Source organism: Eptatretus burgeri, chromosome 7 (assembly GCF_056783735.1).
Source record: "Eptatretus burgeri isolate ZD-2024b chromosome 7, Ebu_testis_v1, whole genome shotgun sequence".
Classification (NCBI taxonomy): domain Eukaryota; kingdom Metazoa; phylum Chordata; class Myxini; order Myxiniformes; family Myxinidae; genus Eptatretus; species Eptatretus burgeri.
The window spans coordinates 55,996,631-56,021,935 of NC_140967.1; the positions used below are offsets into that span (position 1 = coordinate 55,996,631).

General features: G+C 45.9%; 2 protein-coding genes across 7 annotated transcripts in view; one reads left to right on the forward strand and one right to left on the reverse strand.

The window, feature by feature from the left end:
- Nucleotides 1–7,397, reverse strand: part of CLYBL (citramalyl-CoA lyase) — a 136,319-nt gene extending 128,922 nt beyond the window's left edge. For 2 of the 3 annotated variants that reach the window (XM_085888551.1, XM_085888553.1), the window contains exon 1: nt 1,488–1,511. In XM_085888551.1, the coding sequence (XP_085744677.1) occupies nt 1,488–1,496 (9 nt within the window). In that variant the 5' untranslated portion in view covers nt 1,497–1,511. Of the gene's footprint in view, nt 1–1,487; nt 1,512–7,209 lie in introns of those variants that run through there. The other variant, XM_085888552.1, reaches the window with a different exon arrangement.
- A 1,301-nt stretch (nt 7,398–8,698) lies between these two features.
- The window catches only part of LOC147023302 (TSC22 domain family protein 4-like), a 101,476-nt gene continuing 84,869 nt past the window's right edge, over nt 8,699–25,305 (forward strand). The window contains exons 1-2 of one of the 4 annotated variants that reach the window (XM_085888548.1): nt 8,699–9,233; nt 13,851–15,185. In XM_085888548.1, coding sequence (XP_085744674.1) covers nt 13,891–15,185 — 1,295 coding nt within the window. In that variant the 5' untranslated portion in view covers nt 8,699–9,233; nt 13,851–13,890. The remainder of the gene's footprint in view (nt 9,234–13,850; nt 15,186–25,305) is intronic. The other 3 variants (XM_085888549.1, XM_085888547.1, XM_085888546.1) reach the window with 3 other exon arrangements.

Here is a 25,305-nt window from a genome sequence, read left to right on the forward strand (position 1 = left end):
TTTTATGTTGTTAAAACATTCGCACTGTTCCGTAAATATATCACACAACTGACAGGGGCTCGTGTCTTCATTTGTAAATTATAACATCGATGCAATGATTATTTATAAAATCTAAACGCTATTTATTCACCTTTCTATAATAGATGCGAGAGATTGTAAGCAGCCGCTAACAACACCCATGGCCGTCATGAACAGCACAAAGGTAAAACTAACCCGTCTTCCATCTATCTTGGATGTGTGTTACAATTGCCGAGTGTTCAGTACAGTAACATGCTGTACAGGTTTTTGTAGCCGAGGAGCAATAGGCTATACCATCTAGGTTTGTGTAAGTACACTCTATGATGTTCACCCAATGACAACATCACTTAACGATACATTTCTCAGAACGTATCCCCGTCGTTAAGTGGTGCAAGACTGTGTATGTATATATATATATATATATATATATATATATATATATATATATATATATATATATATATATATATATATATATATATATATATATATATATATATATATATATATATATATATACACACATATATACATGTTGTGTTACACTCGCGGGATTCCAACCACCCAGATGAACTGCCACGTGAGACGTGGAGGAGAGGTCACCATGTCTGCTCTTAATTTCCGTACGTCTGTCAGGGTTAACCAACCCGTTGACTGTGATGAATAATCAGCTCATTCTGATTTAAACCAGCACATGCTGTTCGCCCCTTAATAGCGTTTTTAATGCACAATACCCAATCAACCCATTACAAGGTTTTGTCAGCCAATTAACAAGAGCTTAATGGAGTTCCCATACCCAAATGACCATGCAAAGATATTAATTAACAAAAGGTTTATTACAACAGAGATCATTGCCTGAATTGTGATGACGACAACGAATTACTATCATGTGCTATGATTATTACTGAACCATCAATCATCTTAGATTTTGATTCAATGTGTGCAAAAGACATTGAGTGTGTGTGTTTGATAAACAGTGTACAAAATAAAAGTTAACCATAAAAAGTAGCCCCCCTCAACCTATAAGTCGGTATCATAAACAATTTTATTAGGGGGATGGGGGCTGTCAAAGTTAGGGTTAAACAACTTCAATGGAGCCCTCCAAAAATAATTTATTTCATTTTTTGATCCTGCTGCAGACAACATAAACTTCTAGTCTATTAATAGCAAATAAAAACATTGAAACTATTAATTTTCAAAAGGATATTTAATTAATTTGAAAGGGAAAAAACAGCAACTTCATGTTAAAAACAATAATAAATTTTGTCATAATCGAACATTAACAACATACTGCATCAGACCTCAGGTAATTATAGACATTGGTTTTTTTTTTTTAAAACTTTTGATGATCAACTTTTTTGAGCTATGATAGGTAAGCAAATTTGTTTGGGCAGACTTTATGAAAACGAAAGTAAGAAGAAGAAAAAAAAAAGCATTTAATTTCAAGGAAAATGATTCATGATCTTTACCTTTTCCATTTCACTTATGCAGTCCAACCCCTGCCCAACGCTTCCTCCAAACCAAATGTTATTTCAATCGGCAGGAGAACCCTGGATATGAGCCAGATGAATGACTAATAAATCAACTAAAATATTATGTTTGGTACGTAAGCTGTAATAATTGGCAAAGCAAAGCTCTTCTTCCAAATAATCAAAATAATTTATGACTCAGCAGGTACAATGAATCATAAATTTCCTTGACTGGGGAAATTGGCCTCGCAACGGCCTCAATTTGGCCTCAAATGTCATTGAGTCTTTCCTGGTTGAGCTTGTGGTTTTCTCACGACTTGTGGGGGCTGAATGGAATGCATGTTGCACAAGTGGCATTTTAAATACGCCTTTTCTGTGGCCTTTAAAAAGGAGATTTTTTTTTCATCGTTTCCAGAGGCAGATCAAGCATTTTCAAGAGGGAGGAAATGTGGTGAGAAAGGGGAGAAAAGGGATGTTCACATCACCTAAAAACGGAATAACCTTGATTATTCCATAACCAAGACCATAGGCAGAGTAAACTTTGGAGGTCTTACATACTGTATAATACTTGGAGAAAACAGCAATTTTTAATGATGTGATTTTTGGCCTTAACTATATTGTTGTACTTTTCTTGTTCCCAAAACAAGTGAGGTTATTATACAAGACCCCCTCAAACCCATTCCCCTCCTGTTGGAATTTTTTACATTTTGGAGATAAGAGGAATAGAAGAACAGCAAAAAGAGGGGGTTTTGTTGTGGATACCTCCCCTGTATGCCTGGTGTTGGCTTGGGATCCAAGGATTCCGAGTTTAAATCCTGCTCAGCTGTTGAATACCAGGTGGGGTTGACTCTGCCTGTCATCCTTCCAAGGTCAGCAAAATGAGTACCAGCTTGCTGGGATGACTTGAACCATTCGAGTATCCTACGTCGGAGTGGTGACCTGTCCAGGATTGTGCCCAATAAGCCCAGGAGACTGCTTCGGCAGCACCGACGTTCTGTACAGAGTATGGTCCCAATGGATGGACCTCCCCTGCGAGCAATCCCGAGTGACGGCAAGCTATTAAACAAACCGGTGAGGAGAAAGCGAACAGGCAGACGCACAAGCCTGGCATATACCTTCTTGGCACAACTCCGAGTGGCATCGGTGACCCGTCAAGCAACCAAAGCCCTGAAACCCTTTCCTTTTGGGGAAAGCAAAATGGCTGGCTGTAACTAAAATATGCCAAACCATAACAATCAGTCACAGAAAATGACTAAAGGGACACAGACCCATCGTAGGCTGAGGCCTAAGTCTGTGTGGCCACACCGAGCAGCCAGAATATGTGCTGAAAAGGATAATGACTGCACCTTCTCCAGTGAGGAAGGGATTCCTGCCTCAAGATAGGATAGAGTTCTATACCAAAGCTAAAAGCTAAAAATGTGTCACCTGTTCTACAACCAACAACTACCAAGTTCCAGACAAATCAGAGAAGAAACCAATGAAGGGAGTTGCTGTGTGTAGATTGAAATTCACAATTGTAAACACAAAAGGGCTGCTGAACTGTGACCCAATTTGCCAATTTAATCAGGGGAATTCAAAAGGTTGTGTGAATGAGACTCAGTCTAGGACACAGAAAAACATAACAATAAAGTATGAGGTATAATGAGGGGAATGGAAAATCCTAATAATGACACTAATGCAAAATGTTTCTCCGGATCCCCATTGGAGCCGTTTGGAATCACCTTTGTGCCAACTCCATCCAACTCCATAGACTTCAATATGGAAAGTTAAAATATGATTTCGTGTTTCACCTCTGATCCCTTAAAATTGGAACAGGGGCCTAATGTCTGAGTGCATTGGACCAAGGAACCTCAATTCCAAATTTGAACAGGATTGGCTCAAAAATGAAGGAATTGCATGAAATGGTAATTATGAAAGAAAGAAAATAAAAGGAAGAAAAAAAGAAAAAAGAAACCAGGGAAAACAATACATCTCCCCCTTCTTATAGGAGGGGACAAGTTATACACCATATATTCTTAAAATTCCATCCGGTGTACTTCGATATAAAAATATAAAGTACAATTTGATGTGAATGACACTGATCCCAAATGTTTCTACGCATCCCTATTGGAGCCGTTTGAAATCACATTTGTGCCATCTCTATAGACTTATATATGGAAAGATATAATGCAATTATGCGCTTCACCTTTGATCACTTAAGATTGGAACAGAGGCCGAAATCAAAAACAAATAAAAATGAGTCTGGGTGCATTGGACCAAGGCTCAATTCCAAATTTGAATTGATCCAAAATGTTGCCTGCGCCTACATTAGATGTCAACCCACTGTTACATGAAAAATTAAAGGACGGTCCTTTGAGAGTTCGGAAGAGGAAGAGGCAGAGGAAGAGGCAGAGGAAGGGGAAGAGAGTGAATGAGAAAAAAATACAGAGAAGTAGAAGAGAGACATCATCAGATGCTTCTCACTCAAATTATGATCTGCAAAATGATTTTTGAAGGGTACATGACCTCCGACCTGTTTAATCTAAAAGTGAATGAGTTCATCTTCATATTGCAGTCCACAAGTGTGTCACGTCACCTCCCAAACAACAGGAGCAACTCTGGCTGAAACTTCCCCTCCGCTCCTGCCTCATGTTTCTCTGTGTATTGTGCTGTCCTCTCAACAATAATGACTTCATCCACCTCTGTCGCTGTCTCTCACGACATGGACCAATTTTCATTCACTCATCCAAACTCTCTCTTCCACATATGTGGTCATTTAAATTGTCACCATACTAATTGGCTGGGTGTTATCTCTCTCACCAGCCATGGTACTTCAAGCAAAGGACTTCTGTGACTCCATGGGACTGAATCAATCTGTGAACTTTTCCACTTGGATTTCTCCCAATGGCAAATCCTCCCTTCTGGACTTGTTGATGATTAACTTTCCTGTAAATGTGTCCTGCTCTTCCTCTGCTCCAATTGGCTCATCTGATAATATGCTTGTGAAAGTCAACATCTCCCTGACTATTCTCAGAGAGCTGCATCAATGCTGGTGAATCTGGCATCTCACTCGAGTATATTGGCAGGGACTGCAAACAGCCATCTCTCTTCAGGACTGGCCTCCCATAGCTACTGTCCGGATGTTAACTCAGCCTGAGAATTCTTCCACAGAAACCTGCTCTCTCATGCACAGTTTCATCCCATCTCGTCTTCCATTATCCTACCCTTCCTCCCGCACATGGTACACTGAATCCAGTGATGAGGCAGTTGCTCCGAAAGAACTTGCCATCCCTTCCTGAAAGACTAATCCAACCGAAGGCAATCTCAGTGCATTCCAAGAATTCCTCAACAAGTGTGTGTGTACTCTCAGGAGGGCCAGAAAACATCATCTGTCCAAACTCAAGAATGAAGTTTCAAACTTGTCTCCCTCCTCTAAAACCTGGTGATGCCTTGATAAGTCTGTCTCTGGTGTATGCTCCCTTTCCATCCCTTCCCTCACTTGAAATGGCACTTCAGCAGACTTTGCTCATGAGAAGGCCTAATGCCTCAATTCTGTGTTTGCTTCCAAATCTTGTGTCCCCAACCCCTTTCTCTCTGTACCCACCCTTCCCAGTCATACCAAACTGCTCCTGAATTCTGCCTTTTGCACATGTGAAAGTGGAAAAGTTTCTGGCAACCCTCAACTCTGACTCTGTAACTGGACCGGACAGCATCAGCTCACGTGTCCTAAAAACCTGCTCACATGCTGTTCTTGTGCTTCCTCTCTCGGGCCTTTTCACCCTGTCATTTACCATTAGTCATCTTCCATCTGCTTGAAAATCAGCCAACATCACATTATTACATAAAAATAGCCCCGTGGTGAACCGACTGTCATTTCCCCAACAGGCGGGGTGAAATGAGGGATTGGAGGAAGGGGCCATGCAGCACCCCCCTCCCTCCTTCCCAAAGGTCATGGGGTGCACGACTTGACATGGCCCTTATGCTTCATGCAGAAATTGGTCTGCATCTGGCCGTCAGTTTCTGAGATTTTAAAATAAATTACCTGAATTTGAGGCGAAATCCCCCTTTTCAGCCTCTTATAGGGAGGAAATCTGGATGGGTGCTCAATCCCATGAGACCTTACTGTTCTGATGTAACGTATCAAATTTGATCCATATTGGTCATGTAGTTTGTGAGGAAAATGTTTCAGTGGTGGTGGTGGTCGTATGGCAGCTTAGCTGCCGGGGTAGCTATCATTTCTTGAAGCGTGACTGTTGCTGAAGGAGTGCCCCTCTACCAGTACACACACTGGAACTTCGAATGGTACTCATTCGCCGACCTCGGAAGGATGACAGGCTGAGTCAACCCCCTGGTGTATTAATTCAGTGGCCGACGGTGCTTGAACTCAGGACCCGAGGATCCCAAGCCACCACCCTAACCACTGAGCCAACACCAGGCTCATGTTTCAGTGAATATGAGGGCTAAGGGGAGGGAGGTCATGGCCCCCTTTCCAGGGAAGATATGGTCATGGGGAGCACAACTTAAGGTTAGGGCATGCTCACAATGTTGCATGGCCAATTTGGTCTTGATCCAGTTTGTTGTTGGATTCTGGGAAGAAGATTTTTGAATGAAATACCTGGCAAAACCACCATTCAACCCCCTTTAAATTAGCAGATCCAGATGAGGGGGGGGGGGGGTAACAGCCACATGAGACCTTCCTGTCCTGATGCATTGTACCAAGTTTTGTTCGTATCGCTCAGGTAGTTGTGACGATGTTTGAATGAAAATGAGGGATTTGGGGAGGGGGCCCAAAGCTCCCTTTCCGGGGGGGGGGGGGATTAGGCCATGAGGAGCAAAACTTAAGGCTAGGTCATGGTCCCGATGCCTGGTGGCGACTTTGTTCTGGATCTGTCTGGCGTTTTCCGATATTTAAAAATAAAACACAAATATTTGGGAATTAAACCCCCCCCCCCACCTCTTTATCCCCAGAACTTCAAGCATACAGTGCACCACCATCTCAGGACATCTTCCATTCAGACCCAGAATATTTTCGACGTGGGACAGAACATCCCATTAACCCCGATTTCACCTAACCCTCTCATTTGGATGTTAGTTTCTCCTTTCATTAACAAAAAAAATCAATCATATATATATATATATATATATATATATATATATATATATATATATATATATATATATATATATATATATATATATATATATATATATATATATATATATATATATATATATACTGTATGTAAACTCAACTCTAACTCTTTCTCTTCTCACACCAACTGTTGGCTCCCCCACTGTCAATTCGTTTCCCTTTTACCCTCTGGCACTTCACTATTCGATGAGCTGAGATAACCTATTTAAATTGGACGAGCAAAAGGGGGTAAGCGAGCAAGATGATGCATGTAAATACAGTACGAGTTATCCATACAGTACGACCAGGGGGGGGGGGACTTATAAAACGTCATTTCATCACGAATTTATCGTCGTGAGGTAAAAAAAAAAAAAGACGATGACGTGACAAACATGAAATTGGGGGAAAAAAAAAAAAGTCATTTCATCACGAATTTATCAGAAAGTGAGGTAAAAAAAAGACGATGACGTGACAAACATGAAATTGGGGGGGAAAAAAAAACATAAAACGTCATTTCATCACGAATTTATCAGAAAGTGAGGTAAAAAAATAAGACGATGACGTGACAAACATTAAATTGGGAAAGAAACGAAGGTCATGTAAGCGACTTACACGGTATTCAGAAGGCCGTGAGCACGGTAAGAAAAAAGTGACGCCATTATCCGTGACATTTCCACCAATATATCTGGAGATCACTCGATCTTCACTTGGAATCGCTATTTCTGAAGAAAAAGTATCTTCTTTTTTTTTATTTTTTTTTATTTATTTTCTTTTTCTCTCTCTCTCTCTCGTCAATACAATCTATCCTCTCCCTCAAGGACAACACCCTAACCCTAATTTTATATATAAATACATCTTGAACAGATAAATTCTGAAAATAGCGCGAAACATATTTTAAAAACACAATTACTTTGTTACTTGGAAAAAAAAAAAAAAAACGTGTCAGGGAACAATGGATTTAAACACTCACCGCCCAAAAAATCTGGGGGCGGAAAATACATGGCACTTTGAGCGCGAGACAAGTCCTGGAATAGTGCAGCACGTATAAGAGCAAATTGTTGTACACATAAAATATCCTTCATCGATCGCACGGTATTTTATCCGTGATCGATTTGTTATGGCAAGCAATTTATTGGTTATTTAGGGTACTATCCAAGAGTCTATTTCAACATGAAAGATTTGTTTTAAGACCCGCATGAAATTTCTCACACGAAGCAAGCTTAAAACCATTGGCAAAAAAAACCAGCGACGAGGATAGACTCAGTAATGCAGCTCCATATTATTTTCTCTGAAATGGACGATCGTCTTCAGAGCCGCGAGGCTCTATACATGCCACTATCGAAACACAAGTAAAATGTTAAATAAATAAATAGGCTATGATGATGGACGATCGTCTTCAGAGCCGCGAGGCTCTATATATGCCACTCTCCACACACAAGTAAAATGTTAAATAAATAGGCCATGAAGCCTCCGAAAATTTAAACGTTATTTCTGAAAGGTTATACACAGCGGCACGATCGATTTAGGTCGCGAACCTTACTCGGATAAGGGGTAGTGCTGAAAATGGTGCTCCGAATCTTCCGGTACGTTACACCGCTCGCATTTCCCAATGTGATGGCCGTGAAGACATACTGTAACCTATCCAATGGAAATGTGAATTTAAAACACGCACGTCCGAATCTCGTTTTGTGGAGAATTACCCGCGGTGTGTTCAATTACCAAGTTTCTTGTCGAGCGCTCGCCAAAGCGGCTTAAACACTCCATTCGAAACCGTTGCTAAGGAACGGCTGGGTTGGCAAGCGCTAGTTAGCTCCTTACTAACGAAGCAAATATAAATTTGTTTTATGGACAATATTCTGTTTGAAGTAGCAGCGTTTCTCTTCTTTCATCTTTGCATTGTGGAGTAATTACTTAATCGGTGTGTGCACACCACGACGGCGGAGTTCGCAGCAGCACGCCTCAGTTCCCCATACTGGAAATTTGATAATATATTCCGTTTAAGCTTTATTTTCATCAGACATGCTTATTGAATCGTATTTCATCATTTTATTCTGATTTACTAACCAATCAGGATCGATGCTTGCGGAGAATATCACGTCGTTGTCCATCGTGGTTTATTAAAGGGGGGGAGGGGGAAATGATTCGGTCGTGTTTGGAAGTGTGTTACTGTCTCTTCAAAATGCTGCTTCCGGGGCGAGCGAATCCTGTGACTGTTTAAATCGCATTGGGAAATTGCTCATCATCCACTTTAATACCTCCCCCTTGTCTCTTCCCTCACAGTTCACGGCTCGGTTTAAATAACTCGAGTGGATCTCACTCTGCTGAGTGCCGCTCTCTGCTCGGTGCGCTTTTCTTGCAGCACTTCCTTTGTTGGGTTTTTTAAAAAAAAATACCAATTTTTTGAATTTTTTTTTTATTTTTTCCTTTGATCTGAAAGGAATTATTGTCAGCGTTTGAACATGGTGGTTCGACGTTATGGTGTTGGGAACACCCGTGCGTGATGCGAATTACTCTCAGGTGCCCTCATGATAATAAACAATTGTACGTTCATCTCGGCTGAAAGAGCGCGCAGCATGGTCTCCTGTGTGCGGACAGCGGACGGGTGGTGCGACGGGAAATCGGAACTGTCCTGACGGGTAAGCGCAGACACTTGGTCCGTTATATTTACCACACCACGGGGTTCTCTTGTCCGTTATATTTACCACACCACGGGGTTCTCTTGTCCGTTATATTTACCTCACCGCGGGGTTCCCTTGTCCGTTATATTTACCTCACCACGGGTTTCTCTTGTCCGTTATTTACCTCACCACGGGGTTCCCTTGTCCGTTATATTTACCTCACCACGGGTTTCTCTTGTCCGTTATTTACCTCACCACGGGGTTCCCTTGTCCGTTATATTTACCTCACCGCGGGGTTCTCTTGTCCGTTGTATTTACCTCACCGCGGGGTTCTCTTGTCCGTTATATTTACCTCACCGCGGGGTTCTCTTGTCCGTTGTATTTACCTCACCGCGGGGTTCTCTTGTCCGTTATATTTACCTCACCGCGGGGTTCTCTTGTCCGTTGTATTTACCTCACCGCGGGGTTCTCTTGTCCGTTATATTTACCTCACCACGGGGTTCTCTTGTCCGTTATATTTACCTCACCGCGGGGTTCTCTTGTCCGTTGTATTTACCTCACCGCGGGGTTCCCTTGTCCGTTATATTTACCTCACCACGGGTTTCTCTTGTCCGTTATTTACCTCACCACGGGGTTCCCTTGTCCGTTATATTTACCTCACCGCGGGGTTCTCTTGTCCGTTGTATTTACCTCACCGCGGGGTTCTCTTGTCCGTTATATTTACCTCACCACGGGGTTCCCTTGTCCGTTATATTTACCTCTCCATGGGGTTCTCTTGTCCGTTATATTTACCTCACCGCGGGGTTCCCTTGTCCGTTATATTTACCTCACCGCGGGGTTCCCTTGTCCGTTATATTTACCTCACCACGGGGTTCTCTTGTCCGTTGTATTTACCTCACCGCGGGGTTCTCTTGTCCGTTATATTTACCTCACCACGGGTTTCTCTTGTCCGTTATTTACCTCACCACGGGGTTCCCTTGTCCGTTATATTTACCTCACCGCGGGGTTCTCTTGTCCGTTGTATTTACCTCACCGCGGGGTTCTCTTGTCCGTTATATTTACCTCACCGCGGGGTTCTCTTGTCCGTTGTATTTACCTCACCGCGGGGTTCTCTTGTCCGTTATATTTACCTCACCGCGGGGTTCTCTTGTCCGTTGTATTTACCTCACCGCGGGGTTCTCTTGTCCGTTATATTTACCTCACCACAGGGTTCTCTTGTCCGTTGTATTTACCTCACCGCGGGGTTCTCTTGTCCGTTATATTTACCTCACCACGGGGTTCCCTTGTCCGTTATATTTACCTCTCCATGGGGTTCTCTTGTCCGTTATATTTACCTCACCGCGGGGTTCCCTTGTCCGTTATATTTACCTCACCGCGGGGTTCCCTTGTCCGTTATATTTACCTCACCACGGGGTTCTCTTGTCCGTTGTATTTACCTCACCGCGGGGTTCTCTTGTCCGTTATATTTACCTCACCACGGGGTTCTCTTGTCCGTTGTATTTACCTCACCGCGGGGTTCCCTTGTCCGTTATATTTACCTCACCACGGGGTTGTCTTTTCCGTTATATTTACCTCACCGCGGGGTTCTCTTTTCCGTTATATTTACCTCACCGCGGGGTTCTCTTTTCCGTTATATTTACCTCACCGCGGGGTTCCCTTGTCCGTTGTATTTACCTCACCGCGGGACGGGACGGCCTTGTCCGTCGTATTTACCACACCAAAATTTTGGTGCTGTTACTTTCTCTGTTACTTCCCCAAGTGTCTGACGTATTGGGATGCATTGCCTTTCTTTGACACCACTTTCCATCGCAACGGAAACGTGACTTGGGTGTTTGTTCTCAAGGTAGATTTTTGTCGTGATTAGCTGATAACATCAAATTGTGTATATCTTCTGAAGGTTGTTTTTACCTCTGCCATTTGCGATGGGTGGAGGTAATGTTTTGGTGTGTGTGTGTGTGTGTGTGTGTGTGTGTGTGTGTGTGTGTGTGTGTGTGTGTGTGTGTGTGTGTGTGTGTGTGTGTGTGTGTGTGTGTGTTTTTGTGTGTAGGATATCTCAAAAAGTTGTAGATGGATTCAGGTGAAATTTTGTGGACAGGTTGGATGTGTTCTGAGGGCGCATTGATTAGATTTTGATGAAGATCCAGATCCAGCTATGAGAAATTTTAAAGTGATTCTTCACCATTGAGGATTGGGCTAAAAACTATATGTAGCAAGATATCTCAAAAAGTTGTGGACGGATTCGGATGAAACTTGGTGGACATGTTGGGTGTGTGTCGAGGACTATTTGTTTCCATTTTAGTGAAGATCTGGATCTGGGAGGAGGTATGCACTCTTGGGAGTGCCCTTCTGGTTGTTTTTCTTTTTTGAAAAGGTGTCCCTTGCATCATGCACGTTTAACTCACCAGGGTGTGTTCAGTTACTAAGTTTCTTGGAGAGTGCTCGCCAAGTGGCTTAAGCATTCTAGCAAGCATTCCATTGAAAACCGTTGATAAGGAACGGCTGGCTTGGCAAGTGCTAGCTGTCTGCTTGATAAATGAACACACCCCTGGGTGGTTCATTCCTTGTGCAGCTGTACCTATTGTTTGAGTGTTTAAATAGCTCCCGTTTTATTTTGTGCGTCAAGGCTTTTGAATCCACTGAAAGGCACTGTAATTCAATTTTAATGGCATCAAAGATGTATCGAAATGAAATGGAGAAAAATGGTGCCATTATAAAAAAATGAGTGAACCTCTTTTTATATTTAATGCCTATTCACTGTGCATACAATTCTTATGCATGTTGGTGTACTGTGTATTTGATAATCATTTGAGTTCCCTTGTAATGAGTAACTGGTGCAGGAGGAGGCCATGAGGCCCATCAGGGTAGCCTGGTGTTGGCTCTTTGGTTAGGGTGCTGGCTTGGGATTCTAGGGTCCTGAGTTCAAGCCCCGTCGGCCGCTGAATTAATACACCAGGGGATTGACTCAGCCTGTCATCCTTCCGAGGTCAGCGAAATGAGTACCAGTTCCAGTGTGTGTACTGGTAGAGGGGCACTGCATCAGCAACAGTCGCACTTCAAGAAGTGATAGCCACCCCGGCAGCTAAGCTGCCATACGACCACCAGGCCCATCAGAGCCTGTGCTATTATCACCAACCTATGGTGATTTGTCTGTGCTTTATCCTTTAAAAAAAAATGCTGAACATCAAGCAAAAAAGCAGCACATGTCATTTATAAAGTCTTTTGCATGACTCACTGGGGTTCGAACCGCCGACCTCCCAGACCCAGAGTGACGCTCTCTATTACACCACTGAGGCTGAGTTGACGCATCTCTCACCTCTGTTGAGAAATTATTTAAACATAGTGTGTTTATCTTTATGGCAGGTGTTAGGGATTTTTGTAGTTTTGTCTGATAAATGATAAAAGCTCGAGACATTCGAGTCGCAAAATTTTGCAACTTCACGAAATTGACTTGAGTCTCGGACCTGGGACTTGTGACTTTCATGCAACTTCAGTTTATAATGACTTGTTGACAATGTTCAGAAAATAATTGATGAATAAAAATTGAATTAAAACGGGGTTTAAAATATATGGTGAATGATTTTCAGTCGTCGGCGTGCGTGTTTCGGTGATTGACAACATATACTCTTCTGGTCTCAAGTTTTAGAACACACCCATTTTTCAAGTTTTTACTGAATTTTATGCAGTTTAAAGTTTCAATGCACTCTGAAATTAAAGCATAGAACAAATAAACAATTGCAGATAAAAAGGAAATCATGGAATCGTTTTGTTGAACAAAATTTAATCCAAATTTTTTACTCAACAAAGTAGCCACCTTTTTGCGGATATAACAGCCGAACGTACTCATGGCATTCTTTCAACAATGGAAATCAAATATTGTTCGGAAAGTTCTTCCCAACACTGTTGCAGAAGTTCCCACAAATGTGTTGCAGACAGATAGGTTGTGTGACCAGGACGAATTGTTTTCAATTTTGGTGAAGGTCCAAATCCTGATACGAGATTTAAAAACAACTTTTTTTTTTTAAAGTGATTCTTCACCATTAAGAGATGAGACCCCCCCCCCCCCAAAAAAAAGACATATTAGTATATCTTAATATTTCAAAAGTTGTAGATGAATTATGATAAAACTAGATGGATGAGTTTGTTGTTTGTTGACAAGAACAAGCCGATTATATTTTCGTTCAGGTCTGGATGCAGATCTGGCTTATCAGTGGAATGCAAAATATAAACTGTTCAGCCTGGCAAAGGTATGTGCTCTACCAAGTGCTGTTCTCAGGGGTTTTTTCATATTTATTCATTTATTTTTTAATGCCACTCTAATCCTTGCAAAAAACAACGATATATTTAGAATAGCTTAATATTTCAAAAGTTGTAGATTAATTGTGATAAAACTATGTGGCCTAAAACTAGGTGGCCTAATAGCCTCCTCCTGCACCACTTGCTTTTCTGAATTGTTCCTTGGGGTATTATTATGATACCCCCTTGTTTTTTTGTTGTGGGTGGGGGAGGAGGGGTTGAGGGGGTTTAAGAATAATTGTGCTTTTATGGCCCTCACTTTGAAATGCACAAATTTGCTGGTGTTTGTCTTGTCAAATAAATGTTGAAATTGTGCATAAAATCCCAAATATCTTTGTCTAGGCTGCCAGATGGTAACAAGATTGCACATTACCAAGGAGACATGGAACAGGATCAACAAATGATGCAAGGTAAACTTCCAGAACAACAGAAGGATTTTCTTATTATGGAACAGTATCGACACCTTGTTCAACAGAAGGGCCGTAAGAAAAGCGGCTTTCAGATCACAAGCATCACAATGGCAAGAGCTCAGAGCAGCATGGGAGAAGATACTGACGACCCAGATGAATCCCGTGTGGATGATGATTGTGTTTTGCTCACCCCCAGCCTAAGTCCACAAGCTCATGGTCGCCCAAGACGTAGTTCCAGTCCAGGGCCAGCTTCTCATGCAGCCAAGAGTGGAAATAAGCTTGTGGAAAATATTGGCAACCGGTTGAAAAGCGGGCAGTCTGAGGTGTACCAGGGTTTAGGAGACAAGCTTGCTGAAGATTCTTCAGACAATATATCGGGTAACGTCTCGTCTGCATTTTGCCAACAGTCTGCCCAAATGGGTGCCACCGCATCAAGGTTTCGGGTTGTGCGTCTAGATTTTGAAAAAGAGGTCTTTCGGCGAGGCCGTTGGCTTTGCACTGACTGGTACGAGAGAGACAATAACCCACAAGGACATGGTGAGGTAACCCCAGTCACTGTGGTTGCAGGCTTAAAACAGGACATCCCTGAGCAACCTCCTGCCACTGGAGAAATTGGTCGACGGCGATCATTGGATGTGCTGGATCATGCGACAGCTGACCAGTTCGTTGGTGTAATATCAAACCCTGTGAATGGCAAGCCCATTGTCCTAGATGGCTCGACTGTGTTGTCAGCTGTTCCGGCTGCATTATTAGTCACCAACTCCATCAGGAGGGCTTCAGAGGGGCAGCTGATCAGAAGTAGGCGAGCAACTGTTGGGACAGGGGATCAAAATTTGGTGCCAAGTCAAGAAAACAAACCCCTTGCCAACGATTCTGTTGCATCTGCCTTTACTGTACAACCCCCTTGTCCAGTGACCCTCTCACAGAATGCTGCATCCTTTTCCTCACCACTTCGCCTTAATACATTGACAACAGCAACACCACCAATGCAATCTCGAGTAAATTCTGAGCTGGGCATCCCAATGCCTCTTCCTCTTGCCCTTGCCCAAACGGTTGGCTGCCCAAGTCCAACCACACGTAATTTCTCCAACCAAGATTCATTTAATGATCGCAGGAAATTTGCTTCGTCTGCTTTGCCTCCTGGTTGTTTTTCTCTTGAGGGAGCTGATGTCATGGCCAACAAACTCTTTCCACATCTCTTCTCATCCTCGGCAGTACGTGGTGGTCTCGTACCAACAGCATCCGACCTCGGAATGGAGGGAGACGGGTATGTGCCACGAGCTCTCAACCAAATATTAAGTGATGTTTCATGCTCCACAATGCTATTTTATTTTTAATTTCTCATGTGGCATGTGATTCGAGCTTGTTTTTCACATTGCACACATTCACAAATTAGTGGAGGCATTTCGGCTGTTGCATGATTTTTCTCCATAAAAGCCGGCAGTTTACATGTACAGTAGTTGCTGATGCCTGATGCAGTAGAGAAATGCTATCAACGTGATTTTTTTTTTTTGGAGGGGGTGTTCTTTGACAACAAACAATGTTTTAAAAATATCTAGGAAACTCAGCAAAACATCCCTTCTAAATGATGTTGCAAGACTGTGTTTAGCTCAAAGTTTTTATTATCTTGCCAAAACGAAGTTTTTGCAAGATATGTTAGTCAGCTTGTATGTTTTTTTTTTGTTTGTTTGTCTGTAATCATGTATAAAAAATTCTGCAGAGCACAGTTATCATTGAAAATTTTTGTAACTTCGCATATCAGAGGCCTATCGAGGTCCCTTTCAGTGCACAACATTTTGAAGGTCAAAGGTCAAGGTCACTTTGTCGCAAATCGGGGGAGTCGACGAGACCCTTATTTTTTTGAGTAATTTTGATCGGATCGTCTTCAAACTTCATGGGAATATAGTTCATGGTCTGGCGCTCAGCTCATTAATTTTTGGTGGCGATTGGCCTTGACCTTCATGGTTAGCGCCTGAGGTCAAACATATTTTACCCCAAGGTCAAATTTTCAAGTTTTAGGAACCATATCGTGTCGTACCTCAAATTGAACACCTCGATGAGTGCTTTCTAGATATGTCAAGCTTGAGACATTATGACGTCATTTGGTGACGTTATGAGGCAAACGCATATTTTTCATGGTTACTCTGTAGAACGATTCTCATCAGAATCTCTCGTAGGCAGATATTCCTCAAGGAGTCGCTCCTGGTGGATAGCAGCTCTGTTCACCTCAGTGTGACCTTAAAGAAGTCACACGTGGTCACCTTTTGGCAAGATACGGGTCACCCTGTGGGTAACATTGGTTTTTTTTTTATTTATTTTTCAAAATAAAGTAATCTTTTGCATCAAATATTTATCTACTCAATCATGACGTGTGTTTGTTTTTTTGTAAAGAATAATATCAAATTCTGTTGCTGAAGAAAAAAAATATGTCTTGAGCCTATTGTTCTGTGACCTGAGAACAAACCAGTGAGTCACCCCAATACTGAGAATTAGTTATATTTGGCCAGCACATGTCATGTTATTTGAAGAGAGAAAAATTCCATATATATATATATATATATATATATATATATATATATATATATATATATATATATATATATATATATATATATATATATATATATATATATATATATATATATATATATATATATATATATATGTTGTTGTTCATCTTTCGGCTGCTCCCGTTAGGGGTCGCCACAGCGGATCATCCGTTATGATCCGCATACTGATTTGGCACAGGTTTTACGCCGGATGCCCTTCCTGACGCAACCCTGGTCGCCTCTTACGACACAGGGATCAGGATTTGGGTTTTGCCATGATTCCGGGCTGCTCTACACCCTGCCCAGTGCAGAGTCCCCGTCCTCAAGCAATCCTCCAACCCAAGCCTCCGAGTAGCCGGATTACAGGCGCACGCCACTACGCCCGGTATTATATATATATATATCATCACACCATTGAAGCCTGGTGTTGGCTTAGTGGTTAGGGTGGCAGCTTGGGATCCTAGGGTCCTGAGTTCAAGCCCCGTTGGCCACTGAATTAAAATACACCAGGAGGTTGACTCGGCCTGTCATCCTTCCGAGGTCAGCAAAATGAGCGCCAGTGTACTGGTAAGGGGAACACTGCATCAGCGGCATAGCCGCGTCCCAACCAATGATGCAACCAGCAGCCACAGGCTGCACTCTAGAGGCAGATCACACCATTTTAAAGCCTTTTTTGCGGGTTCCGATCATGATGCCCTTTCTTGTGGCAATTGTTTTACGGCCGGATGCCCTTCCTGATGCCAACCATTTAGTCGCCTTCAACACGCAGGGATAATTACCAGTATACTGGTGCTCATTTCACCGATCTCGGATGATGACAGGCTGAGTCAACCCCCTGATGTTAATTCAGTGGCTAGCGGGGCACGAACTCAGGACCCCGAGGATCCCAAGCCACCACCCTAACCATTAAGCTCACACCAGGCTGTCTGTCTGTGCTTTATGTATATGAACCGAAATAATCAACAGCCTGTAACAAGTATATGTCAAAACTCGGTGGATGAATTGGTTAGGTAACTAGAACAACTTGATGTGAGTCAAGTCTGTTTCAAGATCCAGCTTATCAGTGGGATACAAAATGTCAGCTGTTCAACCTGTTGGAGGTATGTGCTCCACTGAGTGCCATTCTAGTTTTGTCTGTGCTCTATCCTTTAAATTCTGAGCCTCCAACAATGAAAGAGCACATACCATTTTTAGCCGCGTCGCGTTGCGAACACTGCTCTAAGAGAGCTCCGCGTTGTTATTCTTATTCTTCTTCTTCTGGTGAAGAGAAAACCTTTATGACGTGGCTCTTGGACACATTTGTCCTTGTTTAAGTCTGATAAGGCTCCACTCGGTTCAGAATCAAACCGCTGACCTCCCAGGCTCAGAGTCTTTGCTCTAATCCTAATGGCACTAGTTTAACTATTGTGAAAAAATACTGAAATCTTCTTTATTCACCAGTGACCATAACTGTTTTCGATAGTCATTGAAACTGAAAAAAAGACAAAAGCATAACCAACTTGAGGTTTTATTGAAAAAGACCAATGTTTTTGCCAAGGAGTGCTATCAGCTTGATGATGAAACTCTGTATGTGCTAAGTAAATATTACCTTTTTTGGAGGGATACACACATGACAACAGTCTTTATATATGGTCTGCTTTTATTTTCTTCCCCCCCCTCCCCCCCATGGAATAAAAAAAAAGTTTTAGTTGAAATAAGATTTTATATTTCATGAACAAGACTCGGTGTTGTGATGGTTAGAGCATCCGCTCTCAGTCTGGGAAGTTGGTGTTTCAAACCCTGGCCGAGTCTTACCAAATACGTTAAAAATAGTGTGAGCTGCTTCCCTTGCATTATGCTCAGCATTTAAAAGGATAGAGCACAGATAAACAATGCTGGGAAGGCAATTAAAAGTAACCCAGTATAACCCTTGCCAACAAACTGCTTATGTGGTGCATCAAAATAAAAAAGAAATAAATCTGCGTTGTAATCCTTTCTTTCTTTTTGAATGTTAGAATCCTCTGTTAGAATACGATTATGTTTGGCTAATGGTGTACTATTTTAGATAGGAGCAACTTCCTGGATTTTAGCTAAATTAAAAACTGTCCAAAGCAAAATAATTACAGTGCCTATAGAAAGTCTACATCCCCTTTCAAAAATTTCACCTTTTGTTGTCTTATAGCCTGGAATTAAATTGCATTAAATCAGACTTTTCCCACCTTTATTTACACATCGTAACCCACAACTTCCAAGTGAAAAGCAAATTCTACAAACTCCAGAAAATTAATTAAAAGTACAAAAGAAGAATATCATGGTTGGATAAGTGTGCCCCCTCCCCCCTTATAATCGCAAATGTAAACTGTGGTGTACGAGGTGCAGTGGAACACGAGAAGCAAGAGTGTTAGCAGCAACTCCACTTTATTGCGCATCCTGATGTACATTCCTGCCACCCCTAGCGGGCGAGTCATGATATGCGAAAACCCAATCACGTGATACAGCACACTCCTCCCCTCGTAAAATGACAAGTCAAATGATGAAAGGACAATCATAACATTACCAACCGGAAGCAAACAACTCTCAAAATCCTCCAAGTACCGCGGCCGCATCCTGACCCGCTGCGGACGGGGAGCGACACCAGACGGCCCAGGCTCAGACGCCTCCCGGCTCGGTCGAGGTGACACCCTCGCCAGACTTGCGCCATCCACAATAACAACCGCCCCCGGCCGACCAGTCTGCCCGACGTCCTCGGGCAGGACTGAATCAGGTGAAGACCCTGTGGGCGTCGGCACATCCGGCCCTGACGATACAACGTCTGGCCACGGCGACATTACAGGTGGGGGTCCCACATTGCTCGGCACGGGGGGGGGGGGGTGACGCTGAACAGCGATCATGCATTTGGTCCATGTGCCGCTTCCACACGTCCCCACTATCAGTCCGCACCATGCAATTCGCCGGCCCCAGTACCACAGAGACCACAGCCGGCACCCATTTGGAACCGTGGAAATAATCGCGCACCATTACCCGCTGTCCCACAATAAAACCGCGCAGCAGCCTCGGACGTGACACCGCCCCACTCACCGACCCTCCAGGTCGCAGCAAATCCAGTCTGGACCGCAATGCCCATCCATAGACGAATGGCAGGAGAATCACCCGTGACAGGATGAATCGCGTTCCTGTAATGGAGCAAAAAGACATTGACCACCGTCTGCACAGGTGCAACACCCCCCCCCTGCACAAAGCCCGTTTCAACATCTTAACAAACGACTCAGCCTGCCCATTCGTCTCAGGATGATGCGGTGTGGACCTTAGATGTCGAATACCATTTTGACGCATAAACTCATCAAATACACCTGCGATGAACTGCGGACCGTTATCAGAGACCAGGATCTCCAGTAATCCTTGATTAGCAAAGATCTCCCGTGTGCTGTATCACGTGATTGGGTTTTCGTATATCATGACTCGCCCGCGAGGGGTGGCAGGAATGTACTTCCGGACGCGCAATAAAGCGGAGTTGATGCTGACACTCTTGCTTCTCGTGTTCCACTGCACCTCGTACACCATAGTTGGCGATGAGGATGGGATAAAAACGGACATGTGCCCGTTTTCGTCGGAGACTACTTCGAATTGTTTTCGGAGCAATTGGGATGCTATTTCCACGCGAATGATGTGGTCGACGAGGGCAAACAGAAGTCGATCTTGCTCGCTTCGCTTTCGGCGGAGCATTATCGACTACTGAGTGATTTGGTGGCGCCGGACAAGCCCCATGATGACGGGCTGTCGTTTCGGGACGTTGTGGAGAAGATGAAAGCACACATGGCGCCGGAGAAGTCATATCAGCTCGCTCGATACCAGTTCGATCGCCTCTCGAAAGGTGCAGAGGAGCGCATCGCTGATTTCGTGGTGCGGATTAAGCATTCTTCCGTGGCCTGCAAGTTCACGTTGGGGGAGCGTCCAGCCTGGCTCAGAGATCGTTTTATTGCTGGTTTACAAGATGCAAAGATAGTTTCGGCGGTTCTACGGCTGAAGGGTGAAGCCATTACATTCGACTCGGCGGTCAGCACGGCTACAGCGGTCGAGCAGACTAGCGGAGATGTTCGGGCCATCACCGGCCACGCGGGGTCGCGAGCACCCCGGGACGTGCGCACGACCTTCGGTGCGGGTCGGACGTCGCCGCGCGGCCGCACGGGCGACGAGGTGACCCCGCGGACGTGCTTGGGATACGGAGGTCGACACCTGCGCTGTGCGTGCCCGTATAAAGGCACCGTGTGTTTAAATTGTCACAAGGTGGGTCATCTGAAGCGTGTGTGCCGTGAGGCGCCGGCCACCGTTAAGGTCATGGATGGCGATGTGCGAGGTGACCCGGGCGGAACCGGCGGCCGTTGATGGGCCTGTTTTCAATTGGCCCGGCGGCGGCGCGCCCGATGACTGTGGAAATCGAAGTGAACAAAACGCCGATCACGTTTCAGGTCGATACGGGAGCGGCTGTGTCGATCATCGGCGAACAGACCGCGTGTAGACTCAACGGCCTGAAGCTTATCAGGTCAAACCTCACGCTGTTTACGTACACCCGCGGAAGATAATGCCAGTCGGGATGGCAGACGTGTCTGTGCGGTACCAAGGCCAGGTCGCTACGCTTCCGTTGTACGTCGTGTGGGGGAGGGGACCGTCTCTCTTCGGCCGAGACTGGCTGTCCCGTATCAGGCTAGACTGGGCCGCAGTTCACCTTGTGCAACCCGTGCGAAGCCGGTGGGAGGATCAGTTCGAGAAGATTCTTCAAAGACATCAAGGTTTGTTTTGCGACGACCTTGGGAAGCTCAGGGGCGTGGAGGCAAAGCTCTTCCTGAAGGAGGGGGTGGTTCCTCATTTTTGTAAGCCACGACCGGTGCCGTATGCCCTGCGGGACAAGGTCAAGGGTGAACTGGATAGGCTGGAGGCCTGTGGAGTGATCGAATGAGTGTCGTACTCAGATTGGGCCACCCCGGTCGTCACGGTGCTGAAACGGAATGGAGACGTCCGATTGTGCGGGGACTTCAAATCCACGGTTAACCCGGGGCTAAGCGTGGAGCAACATCCACTGCCGTCAATCGATGAAATATATGCGCGATTGGCGGGAGTCAATACTTCACAAAGCTAGACCTGCGTGATGCAGATTTTCACCTGGCGATGGATCCCGGGAGTAGCGAGCTTTTGACAATCAACACGTGTCAAGGGCTCTATCGATATACCCGACTCTGTTTTGGGATTGCTTCGGCCCCGGCCTTGTGGCAGAAAGCCATGGATCAGGTTTGCATTGGCCTGCCCGCTCAGACCTACCTGGACGATGTGCTCATTGCAGGGAAAACTGCAGACGAGCACCTTGCGAACATTGCCCAAGTGCTGACAAAGCCAGAAGCGTGCGGCCTGCACTTGAACAGAGACAAGTGCGCGTTCTTCAAGCAGCGCTTGGAATACCTCGGGCACATCATCAGGCCGGAAGGGCTGTTGAAAGGTCCTCAGAAGGTGGAGGCGATTCAACACATGCCACCGCCTCGCGACAAGACGCAGCTGCGCTCGTTCATTGGTATGGCCCAGTATTACCAAAGGTTCGTGCGCGGGCTCAGCTCACAACTTGCGCCATTAACACGGTTGCTCAGGAAGGACGAGCGCTGGGCTTGGGGGCCTGCACACCAGGCGTCGTTCGACTGCGTCAAGCGGCTGCTCACAGAGGATACTGTCCTCATGCACTACGAGCCTGCGCGTCCGCTCTTATTGGCATGCGACAGCTCTGCATATGGCATCGGGGCAGTGCTCTCCCACAGGATGGACGATGGTTCCGAGCGGCCTGTTTGTTTTGCATCCCGGACCCTGTCCGCAGCAGAGCGGGAATATGCCCAGATCGAGCGCGAGGCTCTCAGCCTCGTCTAGGGTATACGGAAGTTTCATCAATACCTGCTGGGGCGGCGTTTCACTTTGCAGACGGATCACAAACTGCTTCAATTCATCCTGAGACCCGAGCGCGGGGTACCGGTGGTAGCGGCCGCGCGAATACAGCGGTGGTGTCTGTTTCTTGCTGCTTACGATTATGATATTCAGTTCCGAAGCACCGAGAAGCAAGGCTCTCACGCTTGCCGTGTGCGGAGGGTCCAGCTGCATCTGAGTCGGCCGACCGGGTCGATGTGTTTGTGCTGAGCCAGGTCCAAAGCGGGCCGATCACGGGACCCCTTTTGCACCGATCACGGGCCCCCAAGTGAAATGCCGCCCCAGCAGGTATTGATGAAACCTCCGCACACCCCAGACGAGGCTGAAAGCCTCGTGCTTGATCTGGGCATATTCCCGCTCTGCTGCGGACAGGGTCCGTCCGGGATGCAAAACAAACGGGCCGCTCGGAACCATCGTCCATCCTGTGGGAGAGCATTGCCCCGATGCCATATGCAGAGCTGTCGCATGCCAATACGAGCGGATGCGCAGGCTTGTAGTGCACAAGGACCGTATCCTCTGTGAGCATCCTCTTGACGTGGTCGAACGACGCCTGGTGTGCAGGCCCCCAGGCCCAACGCTCATCCTTCCTGAGCAACCGTGTTAACGGCGCAAGTTGTGAGCTGAGCCCGCGCACGAACCTTTGGTAATACTGGGCCATACCAATGAACGAGCGCAGCTGCGTCTTGTCGCGAGCTGGTGGCATGTGCTGAATCGCCTCCATCTTCCGAGGGCCTTTCAACAGCCCCTCCGGCGTGATGATGTGCCCGAGGTATTCCAAGCGCTGCTTGAAGAACGCACACTTGTCCCTGTTCAAGCGCAGGCCGCACGCTTCTAGCTTTGTCAGCACTTAGGCAATGTTCGCAAGGTGCTCATCCACCGTTTTCCCCGCAATGAGCACATCGTCCAGGTTGGTCTGAGCGGGCAGGCTAATGCAAACTTGATCCATGGCTTTCTGCCACAAGGCTGGGGCCGAAGCAATCCCAAAACAGAGTCGGGTATATCGATAGAGCCCTTGACACGTGTTGATTGTCAAAAGCTCGCTCCTCCCGGGATCCATCACGCAGGTCTAGCTTCGTGAAATATCGACTCCCCGCCAATCGTGTATATATTTCATCGATTGACGGCAGTGGATATTGCTCCACGCTGAGCCCCGGGTTAACCATGGACTTGAAGTCCCCGCACAATCGGACGTCTCCATTCCGTTTCAGCACCGTGACGACCGGGGTGGCCCAATCTGAGTACGACACCCGTTCGATCACTCCACAGGCCTCCAGCCTATCCAGTTCACCCTTGACCTTGTCCCGCAGGGCATACGGCACCGGTCGTAGTTTACAAAAACGAGGAACCGCCCCCTCCTTCAGGAAGAGCTTTGCCCTCACGCCCTTGAGTTTCCCAAGGTCGTCGCAAAACAAACCTTGATGTCTTTGAAGAATCTTCTCCAACTGATCCTCCCACCGGCTCGGCACAGGTTGCACAAGGTGAACTGCAGCCCAGTCTAGCCTGATGTGGGACAGCCAGTCTCGGCCGAGGAGAGACGGTCCCCTCCCCCGCACGACGTACAACGGATGCGCGGCAACCTGGCCTTGGTTACCGCACAGACATGTCTGCCATCCCGACTGGCGTTATCTTCTCGCGGGTGTACGTGAACAGCGTGAAGTTTGACCTGATAAGCTTCAGGCCGTTGAGTCTACGCGCTGTCTGTTTGCCTATGATCGACACAGCCGCTCCCGTAGCAACCTGAAACGTGATCGGCGTTTTGTTCACTTCGATTTCCCCCGTCATCGGGCGCGCCACCGCCGGGCCAATTGAAAACGGGCTCAACAACGGCTGCCGGTTCCGCCTCGGGTCGCTGAGGTCGCCTCGCACATCGCCGTCCATGACCTTAACGGTGGCCGGTGCCCCACGGCACACACGTTTCAGATAACCCACCTGGTGACAATTTAAACACATGGTGCCTTTATACGGGCACGCACGGCGCAGGTGTCGACCTCCGCATCCCAAACACGTCCGCGGGGTCACCTCGTCGCTCGTGCGGCCGCGCGGCGACGTCCGACCAGCACTGAAGGTCGTGCGTGCGTCCCGGGGCGCTCTCGACCCCGCGTGGCCGGTGATGGCCCGAACATCTCCGTGAGTCTGTTCGACAGCTGTAGCCGTGCCGACCGCCGAGTGGAATGTAATGGCTTCACCCTTCAGCCGTAGAACTGCCGAAACCATCTTCGCATCTTGTAAACCAGCAATAAAACGATCTCTGAGCCGAGCTGGACGCTCCTCCGCCGTGAACTGGCATGCCACGGAAGAATGCTTCACTCGCGCCACGAAATCAGCGACGCGCTCCTCTGCACCTTTTCGAGAGGCGATCGAACTGGTGTCGAGTGAGCTGTAATGACATCTCCGGCGCCATGTGTGCTTTTATCGTCTGCACAATGTCCTGAAACGACAGCCCGTCATCACGGGGCTTGTCCGGCGCCACCAAATCACTCAGTTGTCGATAGCGAGGCGAGCAAGATCGACATCTGTTTGCTCTCGTCGACCACATCATTTGCGTAGAAATAGCATCCCAATTGTTCTGAAAACAATTCGAAGTCGTCTCCGACGAAAACGGGCACATGTCCGTGCGCCATGACTCGTCGATCAACCATCCTCGTCGCCAACTGTGGTGTACGAGGTGCAGTGGAACACGAGAAGCAAGAGTGTTAACAGCAACTCCGCTTTATTGCGCATCCTGATGTACATTCCTGCCACCCCTACTGGGCGAGTCATGATATACGAAAACCCAATCACGTGATACAGCACACAAGGGCACTCGGTAGAGTGCATACCTCCACCACGTAATGCCTGATCCATGAGAACATATCAGTCCCAATACATTTTTGAAATATGCTTTACAATACTGTATCGTTT